Source organism: Staurois parvus, unplaced genomic scaffold, assembly GCF_062004578.1.
Source record: "Staurois parvus isolate SC_StPar_1 unplaced genomic scaffold, SC_StPar_1.0 ptg000493l, whole genome shotgun sequence".
Classification (NCBI taxonomy): domain Eukaryota; kingdom Metazoa; phylum Chordata; class Amphibia; order Anura; family Ranidae; genus Staurois; species Staurois parvus.
The window spans coordinates 1,336,783-1,354,585 of NW_028318289.1; the positions used below are offsets into that span (position 1 = coordinate 1,336,783).

Below are 17,803 nucleotides of genomic sequence, written 5' to 3' on the forward strand. Positions count from 1 at the left end.
TATATGTTGTCATGTGCTGAGTGGTTATTTTGTACTATACATTTGTGCTCAACTTGATTTGCTTTGTTCTTATCTTCTCTTTTGAATAGTATATTTTGTAATATGGGTCCCATTATGGACATATGATTCTTTTATGTCAATAAATGGCTATATGTATTTTATTGTGTGGTCTCTTACTGTGCCCAAAAATTCCAATGCCTTACCGTACTTAGCAGTTCGGTCCTTTTTCTTTTCAATATTTATAGGATTTTGCACTAGGAAACTTGTTTTGATAGTTTTTATATTTTTTTTCAAAATTGTCGGGGTTTTTTTGTTTATAGCGCAAAAAAATAAAAACCGCACAGGCAATCCAATACCTCCAAAAGAAAGCTCTATTTGTGGTAAAAAAAAAAGACAATAAATTTCATTTGGGTGCAGCATTGCATGACCGCGCAATTGTCAGTTAAAGTAGCTCAGCGCCGTATCACAAAAAAAGGCCTGGTCAGGAAGGGGGGTAAATCCTCTGGAGCCCTCCGTAGTGGTTAATATGTGTAGAATTACAAAAAAACAAGCATTTTAAAGAGGGACTATTCAGGTGTTACATTGACAACTAAAAACATTAAAGATATCTGAACAATCTTCTCTTTTAGTGTATTTATTATCACATAAAAAGGTTTTATATAGTGCATAACAGAATACATAGTAGTTGTTTATACTGTTTCCGTACATACAGTATATGATGAATTATTTGAAAGGGTTTGATTAGTTAGTTAATTATTTGATTTGATTACCTGTTTAAATACTAAATAATATATGAAACAATCAGCAAAAACTAATGAATAATCTGTTATGGGTTCTTTCCTTTACACTGTGATGGTTTCAAGAGAAGCCTTCTCTGGAGATTCATTATCCTCTTTAGCAAGTTCCTAGCAAACAAGAACATGGAAGAAAGCAGATTTATCAGATTGTCATATGGATAAAAGCAGCAAAAAAGATAGAGACAGTAACAAATACTATATGTTTATTGTTTACTGGACAGTATGACTGCAATTTGAAACCCTAGAGCAAACCTCAATATCACCCCAAGAGCTATAACAGAGGGAAAAAACTAAAAGAAACCCTTAGATATATTTATAAAGCAGTTGATCTGGCATTCACCAAACATTCACTTCAGAAGAATCTTTCTGGTGTGATTGGTTCATCGCTACTGAAAGCATGGCAAACGTTACCTTCACAACTTTAGAAATATGTCCCTTGAAGTATATCTAAAGACAAAACTTTTTTTGATTTTGTAAGTTTTTTTATTTGTATAGTGTAGAGCAGAATTTCTTAAAGCGGAGTTCCACTCAACCTATCAAAAAATAAAAGTCAGAACCTACAAAAACTGTAGCTGCTGACTTTTAAAAAACAGCCACTTACCTGTCCCTCGGTCCCGTGGTGTGTCCCCCGCAGCCCGTTTCACCGGCCGTCCTGTATTCCAGGAGGACGGCATCTTCAGTGTGGGCACCCGGCTTTGACTGCTTGAGGCTTCACAGCCGGGTGCCCACTGCGCATGCGCGAGTAGCGCTGCGCTACGTGAATGGTCCTTGAAGGGAAATGTATGTCTTTTAGGTCTGTCATTTTGTTTTTCCCACTCCATTTTATATTCCATGTTGATTAATTGTTTTGTATTATAACCAGAATGAGTTAATGAAAATATGCTATGTCAGTTATGTATTACAGAACTATACTCACAACATTCTTCTATCTTTTATCTTAGCTTAGCCTTGGTAGAGACGGAGAAAGTATTCAACTATTTCTTTGTATTAACAAGCACCTGTTTCTGTTATGATACAATTAAATGTCAAATATTTCTGTTCCATGAGAAAATAATTGTTTGTTACTTATAACTAATTACAAATGCCTGAGAAAGATCATGTTCACAGCCTTGAAAAGTATCTAGCCAGATTCTATTGTATGTAGCAGATAAGTTTTTATGTAATATTATAGACATTCCTTATTCTTGAGAAAGTTAACGCTATATTGTACTATATAAGAGAGCTTTCGTTGTGGAATAAATTAGAAGTTTTTGGTTACTTACAAGACGGTCTCATGTGTGATTACTTGTAACCAATGCTTCTCCAGGCCTGAGGAGACAGAACGAGTGACAGAGAACTTAGACCAGGGGTCTAAGGGTCAATAGAACCAACAGTTTTGGGGGCTCGCCCGGGATATCGGAATCACCCGCTCAGTGACCATCCACTTGTCCGGTAAGTAGAATTATTTTCTATATAACCTGTACAAGTTGGATATAAGGAAACTGGGAGGCTCTGATTAGTCCGATATCCATTTAAGCCAATATGTGTTCTGGGAACACAACACTCCGGGAGTGTTAGTGAAAATTGTCTCAGGGAGACTAAGAAATCTCAGGGAGAAAAAATTGTCTCAGGGAGACTAAGCAATCTCAGGGAGATTGCCTATAGTCACTCATTCTGTGTCTAAAGTTTATTATTTTCTACATATAGAAGTATAAGATAATTTGTTTTGTATGAGTAGTAAGTCTGAGGTGGTAAGTGTACAGACCGAAATCACTGAAGACCTATTGTCAGAAGGTGTAAGACGCACCACCCTCTCAGCTAGACCTTATTGGTTGTTGACCTGAGAAAGGTGAACGCATGGTGACACCAACTGGGAGGTCTATGTAATGACATGTACATTGTGTAAATGTGGGTTGCTGATACATTATAAAGGTCGTGATAGTAATAGACATGTTCTTGTAGATATTGTAAATAGGCCTTATAACCAAGTCGAGGTATATACCAGAAGGGGTCATTTGTATAAAATTAATTGTCATTTAGCAGTACCACATATTTTTATAGGCCAAACTCTAGGACAATTAAGATATTTTGAGAGAAGACATTTTTGGTAAATGACTTGCAAATATTGTGTCTGTGGGTTGATTTTTCAGAAAGACAGTCGACAGGAGAACTCTGATCTCATTTTGACAGTATCCCATAAGCCATTTGCAATTTTTAATTTTCCAACAGTCGGTAATATTTTCATAAAGAGGTCAATTTATAGGAAAAATTACCATTTCCAGATACCCGATATATTTCAGGGTCAAACCATTTACCACTTGAACCTATATATCGAGAATCTAAGGGAATTTTTATCTGAGACTGGTAATCCTCAGGATACTGAACATCTTATAGAACATAGACACGTGTAGGAAGATACTTTATGGCCTGTGTAGACTGTAAAACTAGCCTTATAATACAATACATTACTGAGGATATAGATAAACACATTATAAAACACATTGTCCCCAATCCAGATCCAATCCCTAACTGTCAGGAGGGTATACAAGTTTTAGATCATAATCTATATCAGAAACATTTACCATTTGAGGTACCTGATTTCTTTGAAGGAAAAACGATAAGGTCCCTAAAACATTTCATAGACGCTTTCTTGGGATTTGTGCACATTTTAAATAATGGGGACCCATCAGTCAAAACCGCCCCCTCCCCCATTCCCTGATGAGACATGTAAAACATATGTCGCCCGGGTATGCGGGTCCGATTATTACTTGGTAGACCCATGGGTAGATAATTTGGCCGGTTGGACTGAGGCAATGGGAAAATAAGTGTTTTAAAACAATGTAGAAACTTTCTTTATTGTTGGGAAAATGAAACCCCGCTTCTCATCACTTTTTAGAATTGACGTCAATGTTTTTTTTTGTTGTATTCATCCAATCAATTACTGACAACTCAGCTTTTTGATACTCTGTGCCCCCACCTTTCTTTTTTTTCTTTTATATTAATTTCCTTCCCGCTAATAAACTTGAGAGATTGATTTTACCTATCACTGTGTATATGTGTATGTCTGTTGTCTTTTCTGAGATGAAGTCAATCTCCCCGACGCGTCCTTACCTGAAACTGACTATAAAGACTGATAGCCAGGGGCTATGGACAACCTTTCAATTGTATTCCGGAATACTTCATTGAGTCTCCGGGAAACTCAGATAAGGAAAGGTGATTTATGTAGACGGGGTCTACATTTGAAATACCTAGACGGGGTCTAGGTATAATTTACAGAGTCTTAACTAGTCTGTTGAGGGTAACCAACTTTCTTTTCTTTGCTTCTACTATCAAATGTATATAGTATAAGATAATTTGTTTATGCAAATAAGTGAACCTGGTTGGTAAGTGAACGGGTTAAAGTTATTGAAATAGAGTCAATATTTAAGTTCTTATTGTCTGTCTTTTGTTGAGAGTGATAAGTGGTTATGTGTTACTAGACCCACTCTGTACTGTCAGCTCCGTACTGTCAGAATATATCCCTCCTTTTCCAAAGAGGACGTGATTTTTTTTATTGCAGCACAGCAGCAAATCCAATCCACAGCTCCATCCCCCGTCCCAGTCCAGGACGCTGTGGAAGACCAACCTTAACCCCCACCCAAGGAATTCCTGATTCCACACAGAATGAGGAAACTTTTTCTGCTGAAGGATTAAAAGAAATATCAGGGTCCCTATTAGTAGACTTGGCAAATAAAGCAGGAATAGATAAAATTTTCAGTCCTGGAAAGGCAGGTAGAACCAGATACAAGGTGGCGATATAAACCAAGCAATGTCAATTTCTCACTGTAGGAGACACGTTAATAATTAAATGTTTAGAAATAGAGGACATTGACTGTGTTACAAAATATTGTTCTGTTGGTGTTTGACATTCCGTTTTTTTTTGCAGCCATACCGTCTAATGCTGAATGTTTTTCAGTAATTAATTTAGCAAATGCATTTTTTAGCGTCCTTGTTGATGCAGAGACACAGCCCATTTTTGCTTTCTGTTTAATGCCTCAGGGTTTTTTGTAGATTTTCTGTAGTCTACTCAACTGTTCTCCAAGCCACTCTGAGGGGGTGGACACCGGACTATGGGTCAGTCCTGCTGCAGTACACGGATGTTATCTGTCTCTGCAGTCTCACTAAGGGGGCCGGCCTGAGGGATGGGGAGAGTTTGTTGAAATGTTTCTTTGAAAGTGAATACAAAGTGTCAAAGAAAAAACTACAATGGTGTAAAGCAAGTGTTGAATATCTGGGTTTTGTGTTTACTAAAGGAGGAAAGGAAAGTCAGTCCAAAGAGAGCTGTGGCTCTCCTGAAACTTGCCCGCCCACAAACCAAGAAAGACATGCTCTCCTTTCTTGGAGCCATTGGTTACTGCCGCCAGTGGATACCTGACTGTTCCTATTATGATAAGTCACAACCCAGAAAATGTCAGAAATTGTTAAGTGGTCAGATGACATGGTTGATGCATATGTGTATTTGAAAAATGCAATGGTAACTGCCCCAGGCCTTAGCCTTCCTGATTATGTAAAAATGTTTCATGTGTATGCAAGGGACAATTGTAAGACCATGGCTGGTGTACTCGCCCAAGAGCATGGAGGCAGACTTCGCCCTGTAGTTTTTATTTTTTTTCTCAAAAATGGTGCCAGTTCAGGTCCAAGGCATGCCTGCGTGTCTCTAAGTGTTGGCATTTTATGTTATGGCTGTGGAGATGTCTATGTTATTCACCTTAGGACACCCTATGATATTGCACACTACACATAATGTAGTTATTTTATTAAGAAATATACACACTCAGCACATGTTCTTCCAACAACTCAGCGGATATGAGGTTATCTTGATGAGCAACCCCATGTTGCATATCAAGTATAGCGCAAACAACTCAGGTCCAGCAATGATCCTAAAGGCATTGTTGGGTCTCAAATTGTCAAACGATCTGGGACCCGAGGCTCATGACTGCTTCAAATCCATTGAAGCTAATATTTCACCCAGACTGGATTTATTAAAGATTCCAATTCCAAATGCTGATGTTGTTTTCATAGATGGCTCCTGTACTAGACCAAATGACCAATCCCTTTTCAATCAGCCCAGGCTGCTGAATTGATTGTTCTCACTAAAGCATGTGAATTGTACAAAGATCAGTCTGTCACTATTTACACAGATTCTTAATATGCCTATGGAACAGTGTATGACCATGGTGTATTATGGTTTCTCAGAGGCTACATAGGAGCTGATGGGAAAAAGGATTGCCCATTCCCAACTAGTAGCCAATTTGTTTAAGGCTCTCACACTTCTCAAGGAACTTGCTGTCATACACTGCAGAGCACATACCAAAGGGGACGATGATATAACAAAAGGTAACGCCCTAGCAGATTATGAAGCAAAAAAGGTAGCTCAGTAATAATTTGCTTTACTGCAGATGCCCACTTTATGCCCCATCCTCCCAGATGATTTTCAATTGATCACAACCTTGCAGCAGTCAGCTTTCACAAAGGAGCTCGAAGACTGGTGCTACCCTATTTTACAGAAGAATCCAAGGACTGGATTAATCTGCAAAGAGGGGATACCATGCATCCCACGGTGTAGCGCCCCGATATACATTGCACAATACCATGGGATAGGACATATAGGATGGAAGGCAACCCTAAAACAACTCCAAAAGATTTTTATATCACAGGAATGGCCAAGTTAGAATAAGATTTTGTGAAAAGATGCATCACATGTATCAGGAGTAACCCAAACAACCCAAATAAAGCCATGCATCAAAACCTGTCTCACCCCACAACACTTTTTACACAACATCTTCAAATTGACTTTACACACATACCCCAACAAAAGGGAGGACAACAACCAGCTTGTGTGGTCACAGATGTGTTTTCCCCGATGGCCAGAAATGTATTCCACAAAAAGAGAACGATATTATCTGCAAGTTTCCGTTTTTTTTACAGGAAAATACCCACCCGTTCCAGGCCGGAGATCGTATTGTGGTGAAACAGCTGACGAGAAACAAGAAACAGCAGGATTTCGCCTATGGACCAGAAACTACGGTTGTAGCAGTAACCAGAACAGCAGTCCTCACTGAACATAGTTCCACCTGGATCCATGCTTCCAGAGCAAAGCTGGTCGAGAAAGGACCAGACCCAAGGAAAATCAAGAAAAGGAGGTACTAACGGGGGCAGAAAGCCCTGACCTCGAACAGGACAATCAAGAAAAGGAGGTACTAACGGGGGCAGAAAGCCCTGACCTCGAACAGGACAAGGTGCTGTTTATTAAAGGAGGTGAAGCAGGTGATACAAATCCTCGAAGAGTGAGTGAAGCTGGTAACAAAGCCTCTGAAAATAATCAAGATGAGCATTCTATTAGCCAAGGACTCTGGCAAACTATGGATTCTGCTGGGAGTGATTACATTTTTAGTGTTCACCCCAATATGGACAGTGACTAACTGTATATACTCCCCAGAGGATTTGGGTGCTGTTCAGGTTATATGTGGTCACAACAACAATGATAAAAACACCTCAGAAAAACACACATTTGATAAAAACACCTCAGAAAACGCACACCCAATACACACTAGGACCAAAAGAGAAACCAATGTACCAGCACAGAAACCAAAGGTTGCTATTACCAGAGAGGGGAAGATTATTACATTGTGGTTTGACTCTTCTAATACCTATGTTGCTACCTTTTCTTTCACCTATGACGATCTAACAGAAAAAGGGGATGAAGAGAGTAGCAGGAAAAGGGCGCATAAGAGGGAGGGAATAGGTTACATTTGTGTAACTGATGATTATTGGGGGAGTAACTGTGATTATTGGGGAGCAGTGGGATGGAACATAGGAACTGACTGGGGATACAAACCTGACACAGCCATAAATAAGAAGGACAAGAACGGAAAATCCCTCATAAACAGAATGACTCTTACTAAGCCCAATGCCAAATATACACTTACCATAGAAAATCCCAGCCCTAGTGATTCGGGAATGTATGTATTTGGGTTATACTGGGGAGGAGGTATATCAGGCACAAGGGCGAAATTTAGGATACAAGACATGCATAATAACAATAATTACAATCCCCTGAAGCCACGTATCAGTACTATTAGGGATATGATTGCCATTGCTGATCCTTCTTTCGAAGATACCGTAGCAGCGGAGACGGGATTTTCAGATGTAAATCTTTGGTTAGAATGGATGAGGTACAGTGCCCTGCAGTACAACAAGTCTAATTGTTATGTCTGTGGAGCAGCCAGACCCCATGTGGGAACAGTGCCACTAAACCTTCCTGAAGATGTTGAAGAATGTTTTCTAAGTCTTTTTACAGGAGCACATGACAAGAATGCTTCCTGTGAAACCTGGAAAGCAAAGTATCCCATAGTTACAAAAAACCCCAAACCAGGCGAAGGTTTGCAAATTTACCCAGGGAATTATACCTGCTATAGAGGAGTGGCAAGGAAAAGAAGTTTTGGAAATTTTACAAAAGGTTTTTGTCACACATACAGCAACATCTCATCTAGGCTTTTACAGAATCAGACACAATCTTTAGGTGATATCTACTGGATTTGTGGTGATGGTATGATCAGGTCTAGATTAGAGAAGGAGTGGTCTGGTGAGTGTGCTTTGGCCAAAGCTATTATGCCCCTGCATATTTTTAGTGAAACTCCTTCTGAGATCCCTGAAGATGTAACAGGAGGTACTCAGAGGTACAAGAGGGAGGCCCCGATGGGTAGTTTTGACCCACATGTGTATATAGACGCCATAGGGGTTCCAAGAGGGGTCCCAGATGAGTTTAAGGCCAGGGACCAGGTCAAAGCAGGTTTTGAGTCAATCATTCCAATCATCACAGTCAATAAGAATGTTGATTGGATAAATTATATATATTACAATCAACAGAGGTTTGTCAACTACACCAGGGATGCATTGAAGGGGATAGCGGAGCAGTTGCAGGCTGATTCCACCATGACCTTTCAAAATCGTATGGTCTTAGATATGATGCTTGCAGAAAAGGGTGGTGTGTGTGCAATGATAAAAGGAACAGGTACTTGTTGTACCTACATCCCAGACAACACTGGGCCAAATGGCAAGGTCACTATGGCTATAAAAAAACTGTCTGATCTGTCGGAAGAGTTGAAAAGGAATTCAGGGATCACTGATCCATGGGATCAATATTTTGGATGGCTCAAGGGATGGAAGCAGATGCTAGCACAAATAGGAGTGATTATTGTAGTCACCCTGATACTTCTAGCCCTGATAGTGTGCTGTTTGATTCCGTGTATTAAGAAGCTTATGAACAAAGGTATAGATATGACTATGTACGAGGAAGAAATCCAAGAACAAACTGCCCCACTGAACCCAAAACCCAAAGAGTACAATAGTTATCTAGCCAAATACAAAAAGAAGCAGAAAAAGAACTATGTTGTATAAGGGAGAATAAAAATCATATATGTAAATAATGATTTTAAGAGGGGATTGAAGGGAAATGTATGTCTTTTAGGTCTGTCATTTTGTTTTTCCCACTCCATTTTATATTCCATGTTGATTAATTGTTTTGTATTATAACCAGAATGAGTTAATGAAAATATGCTATGTCAGTTATGTATTACAGAACTACACTCACAACATTCTTCTATCTTTTATCTTAGCTTAGCCTTGGTAGAGACGGAGAAAGTATTCAACTATTTCTTTGTATTAACAAGCACCTGTTTCTGTTATGATACAATTAAATGTCAAATATTTCTGTTCCATGAGAAAATAATTGTTTGTTACTTATAACTAATTACAAATGCCTGAGAAAGATCATGTTCACAGCCTTGAAAAGTATCTAGCCAGATTCTATTGTATGTAGCAGATAAGTTTTTATGTAATATTATAGACATTCCTTATTCTTGAGAAAGTTAACGCTATATTGTACTATATAAGAGAGCTTTCGTTGTGGAATAAATTAGAAGTTTTTGGTTACTTACAAGACGGTCTCATGTGTGATTACTTGTAACCAATGCTTCTCCAGGCCTGAGGAGACAGAACGAGTGACAGAGAACTTAGACCAGGGGTCTAAGGGTCAATAGAACCAACAGTCCTGTAGTCTTCTGGGACCTGTCACGTGTCCCAAAAGACTACAGTGAGGGAGGGAGGACACCTTCCGCTAGGCGATCGGACCGGAAGTGGGAGCAGGTACCTGTCAAATTCGGGTACCCGCTCCCCCCCCTCCCCCCAAAAGTGCCAATCCTTAATGGGGAGCGGGGGAGAAGTCCTTAAAGCAGAACTTCCCCTTTTGAGGGGAACTCTGCTTTAACCTATTTACCTTGGAGAAACCCTTGAAATAATTTTCAGATATATATTACATTATTTACAGCTCATGACTAGAGATGAGCGAAGTATTCAAAAATTTGATTCGACTGATTCGGCGAATTCGTGGAAAAATTTGATTCGAGTCGAATATATTCGCTGTGAATTTAACTTAAAAAAGGGTGTTTCTAGGCTTCAGAGAGCCTTTATATTAGTGCAGAACACTGTACCTTTAATTTAAATGCCCTTGGAGTCTGCTGGGGAAGAGAAATAATACTGTTAGTCAGTATGACATGCAGATGAGTGCCGTCGATCTTAGAATCACCGCACACTTCACTCATTTGGGCAGTCACGGGGACAAAACCAGAGTTTGGAGCCACAGTGTGGCGGTGGAGGCAGCAGCAATGGGAGGCCATACAGCACCCTATGACAAAATGGAACCCACCAGCAGTGTGAGGAGACCTGAAAGTGGCACATGGCATGACACACTGTGGACCTGGCAGCAGCATGAGGAGGCGGTACGGGGGCCCATGGCAGATTAGGGGCCTGGCAGCAGCAATGGGAGGCCTGTAATCTGCCAGCATCCTATGACAAAATGGAACCCAGCAGGAGTGTGAGGAGACCTGAAAGTGGCACATGGCAGAGTGTGGCGATGGAGACAGCAGCAATGGGAGGCGGTACAGGGAACCATGACACACTGTGGACCTAGCAGCAGTGTGACGAGGCGGTACGGGGGCCCATGGCAGATTTGGGGCCTGGCAGCACCTATGGGAGGCCTGTAATCTGCCAGCAACCTATGACAAAATGGAAACCAGCAGGAGTGTGAGGAGACCTGAAAGTGGCACATGGCAGAGTGTGGCGATGGAGACAGCAGCAATGGGAGGCTGTAAAGGGAACCATGACACACTGTGGACCTAGCAGCAGCGTGACGAGGCGGTACGGGGGCCCATGGCAGATTGGCAGATTTGGGGCCTGGCAGCACCTATGGGAGGCCTGTAATCTGCCAGCAACCTATGACAAAATGGAAACCAGCAGGATTGTGAGGAGACCTGAAAGTGGCACATGGCAGAGTGTGGCGATGGAGACAGCAGCAATGGGAGGCGGTACAGGGACCCATGACACACTGTGGACCTAGCAGCAGCGTGACGAGGTGGTACGGGGGCCCATGGCAGATTTGGGGCCTGGCAGCACCTATGGGAGGCCTGTAATCTGCCAGCAACCTATGACAAAATGGAAACCAGCAGGAGTGTGAGGAGACCTGAAAGTGGCACATGGCAGAGTGTGGCGATGGAGACAGCAGCAATAGGAGGCGGTACAGGGAACCATGACACACTGTGGACCTAGCAGCAGCGTGACGAGGCGTTACGGGGGCCCATGGCAGATTAGGGGCCTGGCAGCAGCTATGGGAGATGCCCGTAATCTGCCAGCAACTTATGACAAAATGGAACCCAGCAGGAGTGTGAGGAGAGCTGAAAGTGGCACATGGCAGAGTGTGGCGATGGAGACAGCAGCAATGGGAGGCAGTACAGGGAACCATGACACACTGTGGACCTAGCAGCAGCGTGACGAGGCGGTACGGGGGCCCATGGCAGATTTGGGGCCTGGCAGCACCTATAGGAGGCCTGTAATCTGCCAGCATCCTATGACAAAATGGAAACCAGCAGGAGTGTGAGGAGACCTGAAAGTGGCACATGGCAGAGTGTGGCGATGGAGACAGCAGCAATGGGAGGCAGTACAGGGAACCATGACACACTGTGGACCTAGCAGCAGTGTGACGAGTCGGTACGGGGGCCCATGGCAGATTTGGGGCCTGGCAGCACCTATGGGAGGCCTGTAATCTGCCAGCAACCTATAACAAAATGGAAACCAGCAGGAGTGTGAGGAAACCTGAAAGTGGCACATGGCAGAGTGTGGCGATGGAGACAGCAGCAATGGGAGGCGGTACAGGGACCCATGACACACTGTGGACCTAGCAGCAGCGTGACGAGGCGGTACGGGGGCCCATGGCAGATTTGGGGCCTGGCAGCACCTATGGGAGACGCCCGTAATCTGCCAGCAACCTATGACAAAATGGAACCCAGCAGGAGTGTGAGGAGAGCTGAAAGTGGCACATGGCAAAGTGTGGCGTTGGAGACAGCAGCAATGGGAGGCCATACAGGGACCCATGAGACACTGTGGACCTTGCAGCAGCGTGAGGAGGCGGTACAGGGGCCCATGGCAGATTAGGGGCCTGGCCGCAGCAATGTGAGGCCCGTAATCTGCCAGCATCCTATGACAAAATGGAACCCAGCAGCAGTGTGAGGAGACCTGAAAGTGGCACATGGCATGACACACTGTGGACCTGGCAGCAGCATGAGGAGGCGGTACGGGGGCCCATGGCAGATTAGGGGCCTGGCAGCAGCAATGGGAGGCCCGTAATCTGCCAGCACCCTATGACAAAATGAAACCCAGCAGCAGTGTGAGGAGACCTGAAAGTGGCACATGGCAGGGGCATGATTCATGGCGGATTTAGTCAGTTGTGTCAGGAACTGGTGGTTTGAAATCCAGACTAATCCACGCCTGATTCATTTTCACAAACGTGAGTCTCTCCACACTTTGGGTGGACAGTCGTGTCCTCCGCGGAGTTACAATACCTCCTGCCGCACTAAACACGCGCTCCGATGCCACGCTACTGGCCGGGCATGACAGCCTTTCAAGGGCAAATTCAGCTAGTTGGGGCCAAAGGTCAAGTTTCGTTGCCCAGTAGTCAAGGGGATTGTCTACCTCGGTTGGCAGGGTGCTGTCCAAGTAGGCCCAAGCCTGTTGTTTGAGCTCCTGCTCCAGGTCCACCTGATGCTGCTGCTGCTGCGGCTGGTTAGTAGTTTCCTCACTGCGCTGGTGAAGAAAGCTACTCATCATCGACTGCAGACTGAGGCAGCCGCTGCTGGTGGAGCTGCCACTGCTCCTACCACCCCACCCCTCCCCTGCTGCCATGGCAGCGGAACGCGAGAGCACAGGGCCCACAGTGTCTGAGGATTGACGTTGGCGCAGAAAGGCAGAGACCAACTGACTACATAGGTGGTTTTTATAGTACGTAATTTTGGCCTCCCTCTCAGCAGGTGTGAAAAAGGCCACCATTTTGGAACGGTAGCGAGGGTCCAACAAGGTGGACAGCCAAAAGTCATCCCTCTGTCTGATGGTTATTATTCGGCTGTCGCTACGCAAGCAACCGAGCATGCTATGGGCCATTTGTGCCAAGGAATGCGAGGGACTCCCTGCCTCCATCTCCACAGCATACTGCCACGGTGCGTCTGGGTCCTCTGTCTCCTCCTCCTCCTCCTCTACCAGATGCTCCTGCTCCTCCACTCCTGTCCACTGAGTGGAAAAACCACCCATTTCACTCAATAATTCCTGAGCACAAATGTCCTCCTCTACCTCCTCCTCTTCTTCCTGTCCTGCCCCCACAGGGGTCATGTGGCGTTGAGATCTGTGCGCCACGTCTACCACACCCTGACCAGCCATTGTTAACAGCATTTGTTCCAGGACGTGCAACAGAGGAATGACGTCGTTCATTCCATAGTCCTGCCGACTCACGAATAGCGTGGCCTCCTCAAAGGGCCTGAGCAAGCGGCAGGTGTCACGCATGATCTGCCAATGGCTGACATCGAAGTTACACAGGGGAGTACCTTTATCCGCTTGTAACATCAGGAAATCGGTGATGGCCTTTCGCTGTTCGTAAAGGCGGTCTAACATGTGTAGGGTTGAATTCCACCTTGTTGCAACGTCGCAGATCAGACGATGCTGTGGAATTCCGTTCTGCCGCTGCAGCTCAAGGAGGGTGTGCTTTGCGGTGTAGGAATGGCTGAAATGCATGCAAAGTTTACGTGACATTTTAAGGATGTCTTGCAGTGGGATGGTGGATTTTAGGAACCGCTTGACAACCAGATTGAACACGTGAGCCATGCATGGCGCATGGCACAACCTTCCTTGACGCAGAGCAGACACCATGTTCTTTCCGTTGTCGGTCAACATGGTTCCGATTTTCAGTTTGCGCGGAGACAGCCATCTGTCGATTTCTCTGTTCATTACACTCAGAAGTTACTCCCCTGTGTGACTACGTTCGCCAAGGCATACCAGGTTCAGCACAGCGTGACACCGTTGCGCCCTGCACATGTGATATGCCAGTCGGGTAATGGGACTTGGCACGGGGGTGGCGGCTGAGGACACGGCGGAAGAAGAGGTGGTAGAGGCGGACATATTTGCTGGACCAAGGACGTGCAAACGTGGAGGCAAAAGCGTCGTGACCTGTCCAAGTTGCTGGTGCGGCTGTGCCGGCACCACGTTCACCCAGTGGGCCGTAAATGACATGTACTGTCCCTGACCGTAGTTACAGCTCCACACGTCGGCGCTGCCGTGCACTTTGGCAGAGACCGACATGCTCAAAGACTGGCCCACCATCTCTTCTACATGTGAATGCAGGGCTGGCACTGCCTTTTTGGCGAAGAAATGCCGGCTTGGCACTCTCCACCGCGGCGCGGCACAAGCCATCATTTCTCGGAAAGGTGCTGAGTCCACCACTTGGAAAGGGAGGGACTGCAGCACCAGCAACTTGGACAGGAGGACGTTCAGCTTTTGCACCGTCGGGTGCGTGCTCGCAAACTGTTGTCTCTTGGAAACGGATTCCAAAAAAGACTGCTGACGGAATCCGTGAAGAGGAGTAGCAGGAGAAGGAGCATCTGAACGAGCGGAAGATGCCAACGAGCGAGAACTCCCCTCAGCAGAGGTGTTGGAGCCTTGACTGGCTGATAGAGGGCGATTGACGTCGGGTGACGGAGCAAGTAACGGAGCGGGTGATGGAGCGGGGGCTGGGGCAGGCAGAACCGACGTATCTTGATCACGGTTTTCCCAGGCCACCAAATGGCGACGCTGCATATGCTGACGCAACGCTGTAGTCCCAACATGGGCCCCCTGGCCACGCTTGACTTTCTGGCCACATAGTCGACATACGGCTACGTTTACTTCCTCGGGCGGCTTGACGAAAAATTGCCACACCGCCGAGTAGGAAACTTTGCCCCGCTACTCCTCACTGGCTGACTGCTACTTCCTCCGTGCACACCGGCACCACTACTGGCTGTGGTGGTAGGCTGCAGTGGAGCTGGTGCTCTACTCCGTGGCCGTTTGCCTCCACTGACACTGCTGCGACCCTGCTGCCTCCTGGGCAACCCACCGACTGTTTCGCTCGCTGCCAAGCTGGCACCCTCTTCTCCTGATGATGCGGAAGAAATTGCCTGATGACGACGAGGCTGCCAAGTGCGATCAACCTCCTCATCATCAAGTAGGGTCTCTGCCTCACTACTAGCCCCCTCGGCTGCGTCTGGGTCAGGAGACAGACCTGTCTCTAGACCGGCTACCGAGCCACTCTCCTCGCCAGTACTTCTTCGCCTGGCTGCTGAAGAGGCGGATGTCTCCCCTCGTTCCTGACCGCCCTCTGTTAGCTCTTCCTCACTGTACAGTGGGGCTGAGCCCACAGCATGCGATACTTCGCTTGGTGAGGGAACACCAAAGGACAGGGGCAGGTAGAGGACACGTGATTTCAGTGGGCTTGCTCCCGGGCCATGCCAACTAACGCTTGTGTCTGACGTACACACCGACCGTTGGCTGTAGGTGTCAGAGGTGACCTGGGAAGAGGAAGACGACCGAGCCAACCAATCGATGACGGCAGGGTTGTCGGTGGAGACACGACCGCTGGATGACACCGGGAGCACTGGCCTCTGGCTGCGATTAGTGCTGCCTCGACCCCTTCCTCTGCTGCCACGTCTGCTCGCTCCTAAAACATTGCCTCCTCTGCCACTCCTCTGCATGTTGTCTGACATACTCTTTTTAATTCAACGATTCTGTGTCCCTGAGTAAAAATTCAGTGTCCCTGAGTAACAATTCTGTGTCTGTCCCTGAGTAAAAATTCTGTGGCCCTGAGTAACAATTCTGTGTCCCTCAGTAACAATTCTGTGTCCCTCAGTAACAATTCTGTGTCCCTCAGTAACAATTTTGTGTCCCTCAGTAACAATTTTGTGTCCCTCAGTAACAATTCTGTGTCCCTCAGTAACAATTCTGTGTCCCTCAGTAACAATTCTGTGTGTGTCCCTGAGTAAAAATTCTGTGTCTGTCCCTGAGTAACAATTCTGTGTACCTCAGTAACAATTCTGTGTCCCTGAGTAACAATTCTGTGTCCCTCAGTAACAATTCTGTGTCTGTCCCCGAGTAACAATTCTGTGTCTGTCCCGAGTAACAATTCTGTGTCTGTCCCTCAGTAACAATTCTGTGTCCCTCAGTAACAATTCTGTGTCTGTCCCTGAGTAACAATTCTGTGGCCCTAAGTAACGTTTCTGTGGCCCTAAGTAACGTTTCTGTGGCCCTAAGTAACGGTTCTGTGGCCCTCAGTAACAATTCTGTGTCCCTGAGTAACAATTCTGTGTCTGTCCCTGAGTAACAATTCTGTGTCCCTAAGTAACGTTTCTGTGGCCCTAAGTAACGGTTCTGTGGCCCTCAGTAACAATTCTGTGTCCGAGTAACGTTTCTGTGGCCCTACGTAACGGTTCTGTGGCCCTCAGTAACAATTCTGTGTCCCTCAGTAACAATTCTGTGTCTGTCCCTGAGTAACAATTCTGTGTCTGTCCCTGAGTAACAATTCTGTGTCCCTCAGTAACAATTCTGTGTCCCTGAGTAACAATTCTGTGTCTGTCCCTAAGTAACGTTTCTGTGGCCCTAAGTAACGGTTCTGTGGCCCTCAGTAACAATTCTGTATCCCTGAGTAACGTTTCTGTGGCCCTAAGTAACAGTTCTGTGGCCCTCAGTAACAATTCTGTGTCCCTCAGTAACAATTCTGTGTCTGTCCCTGAGTAACAATTCTGTGGCCCTAAGTAACGTTTCTGTGGCCCTAAGTAACGGTTCTGTGGCCCTCAGTAACAATTCTGTGTCCCTGAGTAACAATTCTGTGTCTGTCCCTGAGTAACAATTCTGTGGCCCTAAGTAACGTTTCTGTGGCCCTAAGTAACGGTTCTGTGGCCCTCAGTAACAATTCTGTGTCCCTGAGTAACGTTTCTGTGGCCCTAAGTAATGGTTCTGTGGCCCTCAGTAACAATTCTGTGTCCCTGAGTAACAATTCTGTGTCTGTCCCTGAGTAACAATTCTGTGTCCCTAAGTAACGTTTCTGTGGCCCTAAGTAACGTTTCTGTGGCCCTCAGTAACAATTCTGTGTCCCTGAGTATCGTTTCTGTGGCCCTAAGTAACGGTTCTGTGGCCCTCAGGAACAATTCTGTGTCCCTGAGTAACAATTCTGTGTCTGTCCCTGAGTAACAATTCTGTGGCCCTAAGTAACGTTTCTGTGGCCCTAAGTAACGGTTCTTTGGCCCTCAGTAACAATTCTGTGTCCCTAAGTAACAATTCTGTGTCTGTCCCTGAGTAACAATTCTGTGGCCCTAAGTAACATTTCTGTGGCCCTAAGTAACGGTTCTGTGGCCCTCAGTAACAATTCTGTGTCCCTGAGTAACGTTTTCTGTGGCCCTAAGTAACGGTTCTCTGGCCCTCAGTAACAATTCTGTGTCCCTCAGTAACAATTCTGTGTCTGTCCCTGAGTAACAATTCTGTGGCCCTAAGTAACGTTTCTGTGGCCCTAAGTAACGGTTCTGTGGCCCTCAGTAACAATTCTGTGTCCCTGAGTAACAATTCTGTGTCTGTCCCTGAGTAACAAT

At 45.3% G+C, this 17,803-nt stretch overlaps 2 protein-coding genes across 5 annotated transcripts in view; one reads left to right on the forward strand and one right to left on the reverse strand.

Annotated features, from left to right (window-relative positions):
• Positions 1-618: 618 nt before the first annotated feature.
• LOC149452176 (uncharacterized) overlaps positions 619-17,803 on the reverse strand; it is a 67,684-nt gene continuing 50,499 nt past the window's right edge. For all 4 annotated transcript variants that reach the window (XM_089689709.1, XM_089689711.1, XM_089689710.1 and 1 more), the window contains one exon: positions 619-905. In XM_089689709.1, the coding sequence (XP_089545835.1) occupies positions 843-905 (63 nt within the window). In that variant the 3' untranslated portion in view covers positions 619-842. The remainder of the gene's footprint in view (positions 906-17,803) is intronic.
• On the forward strand, positions 1,573-9,756 carry LOC149452177 (uncharacterized). Its single transcript, XM_089689707.1, has 2 exons — positions 1,573-2,228; positions 6,744-9,756. Exon 2 carries the CDS (start codon positions 7,143-7,145, stop codon positions 9,213-9,215), a length of 2,073 nt encoding a protein of 690 aa, XP_089545833.1. The 5' UTR covers positions 1,573-2,228; positions 6,744-7,142; the 3' UTR covers positions 9,216-9,756.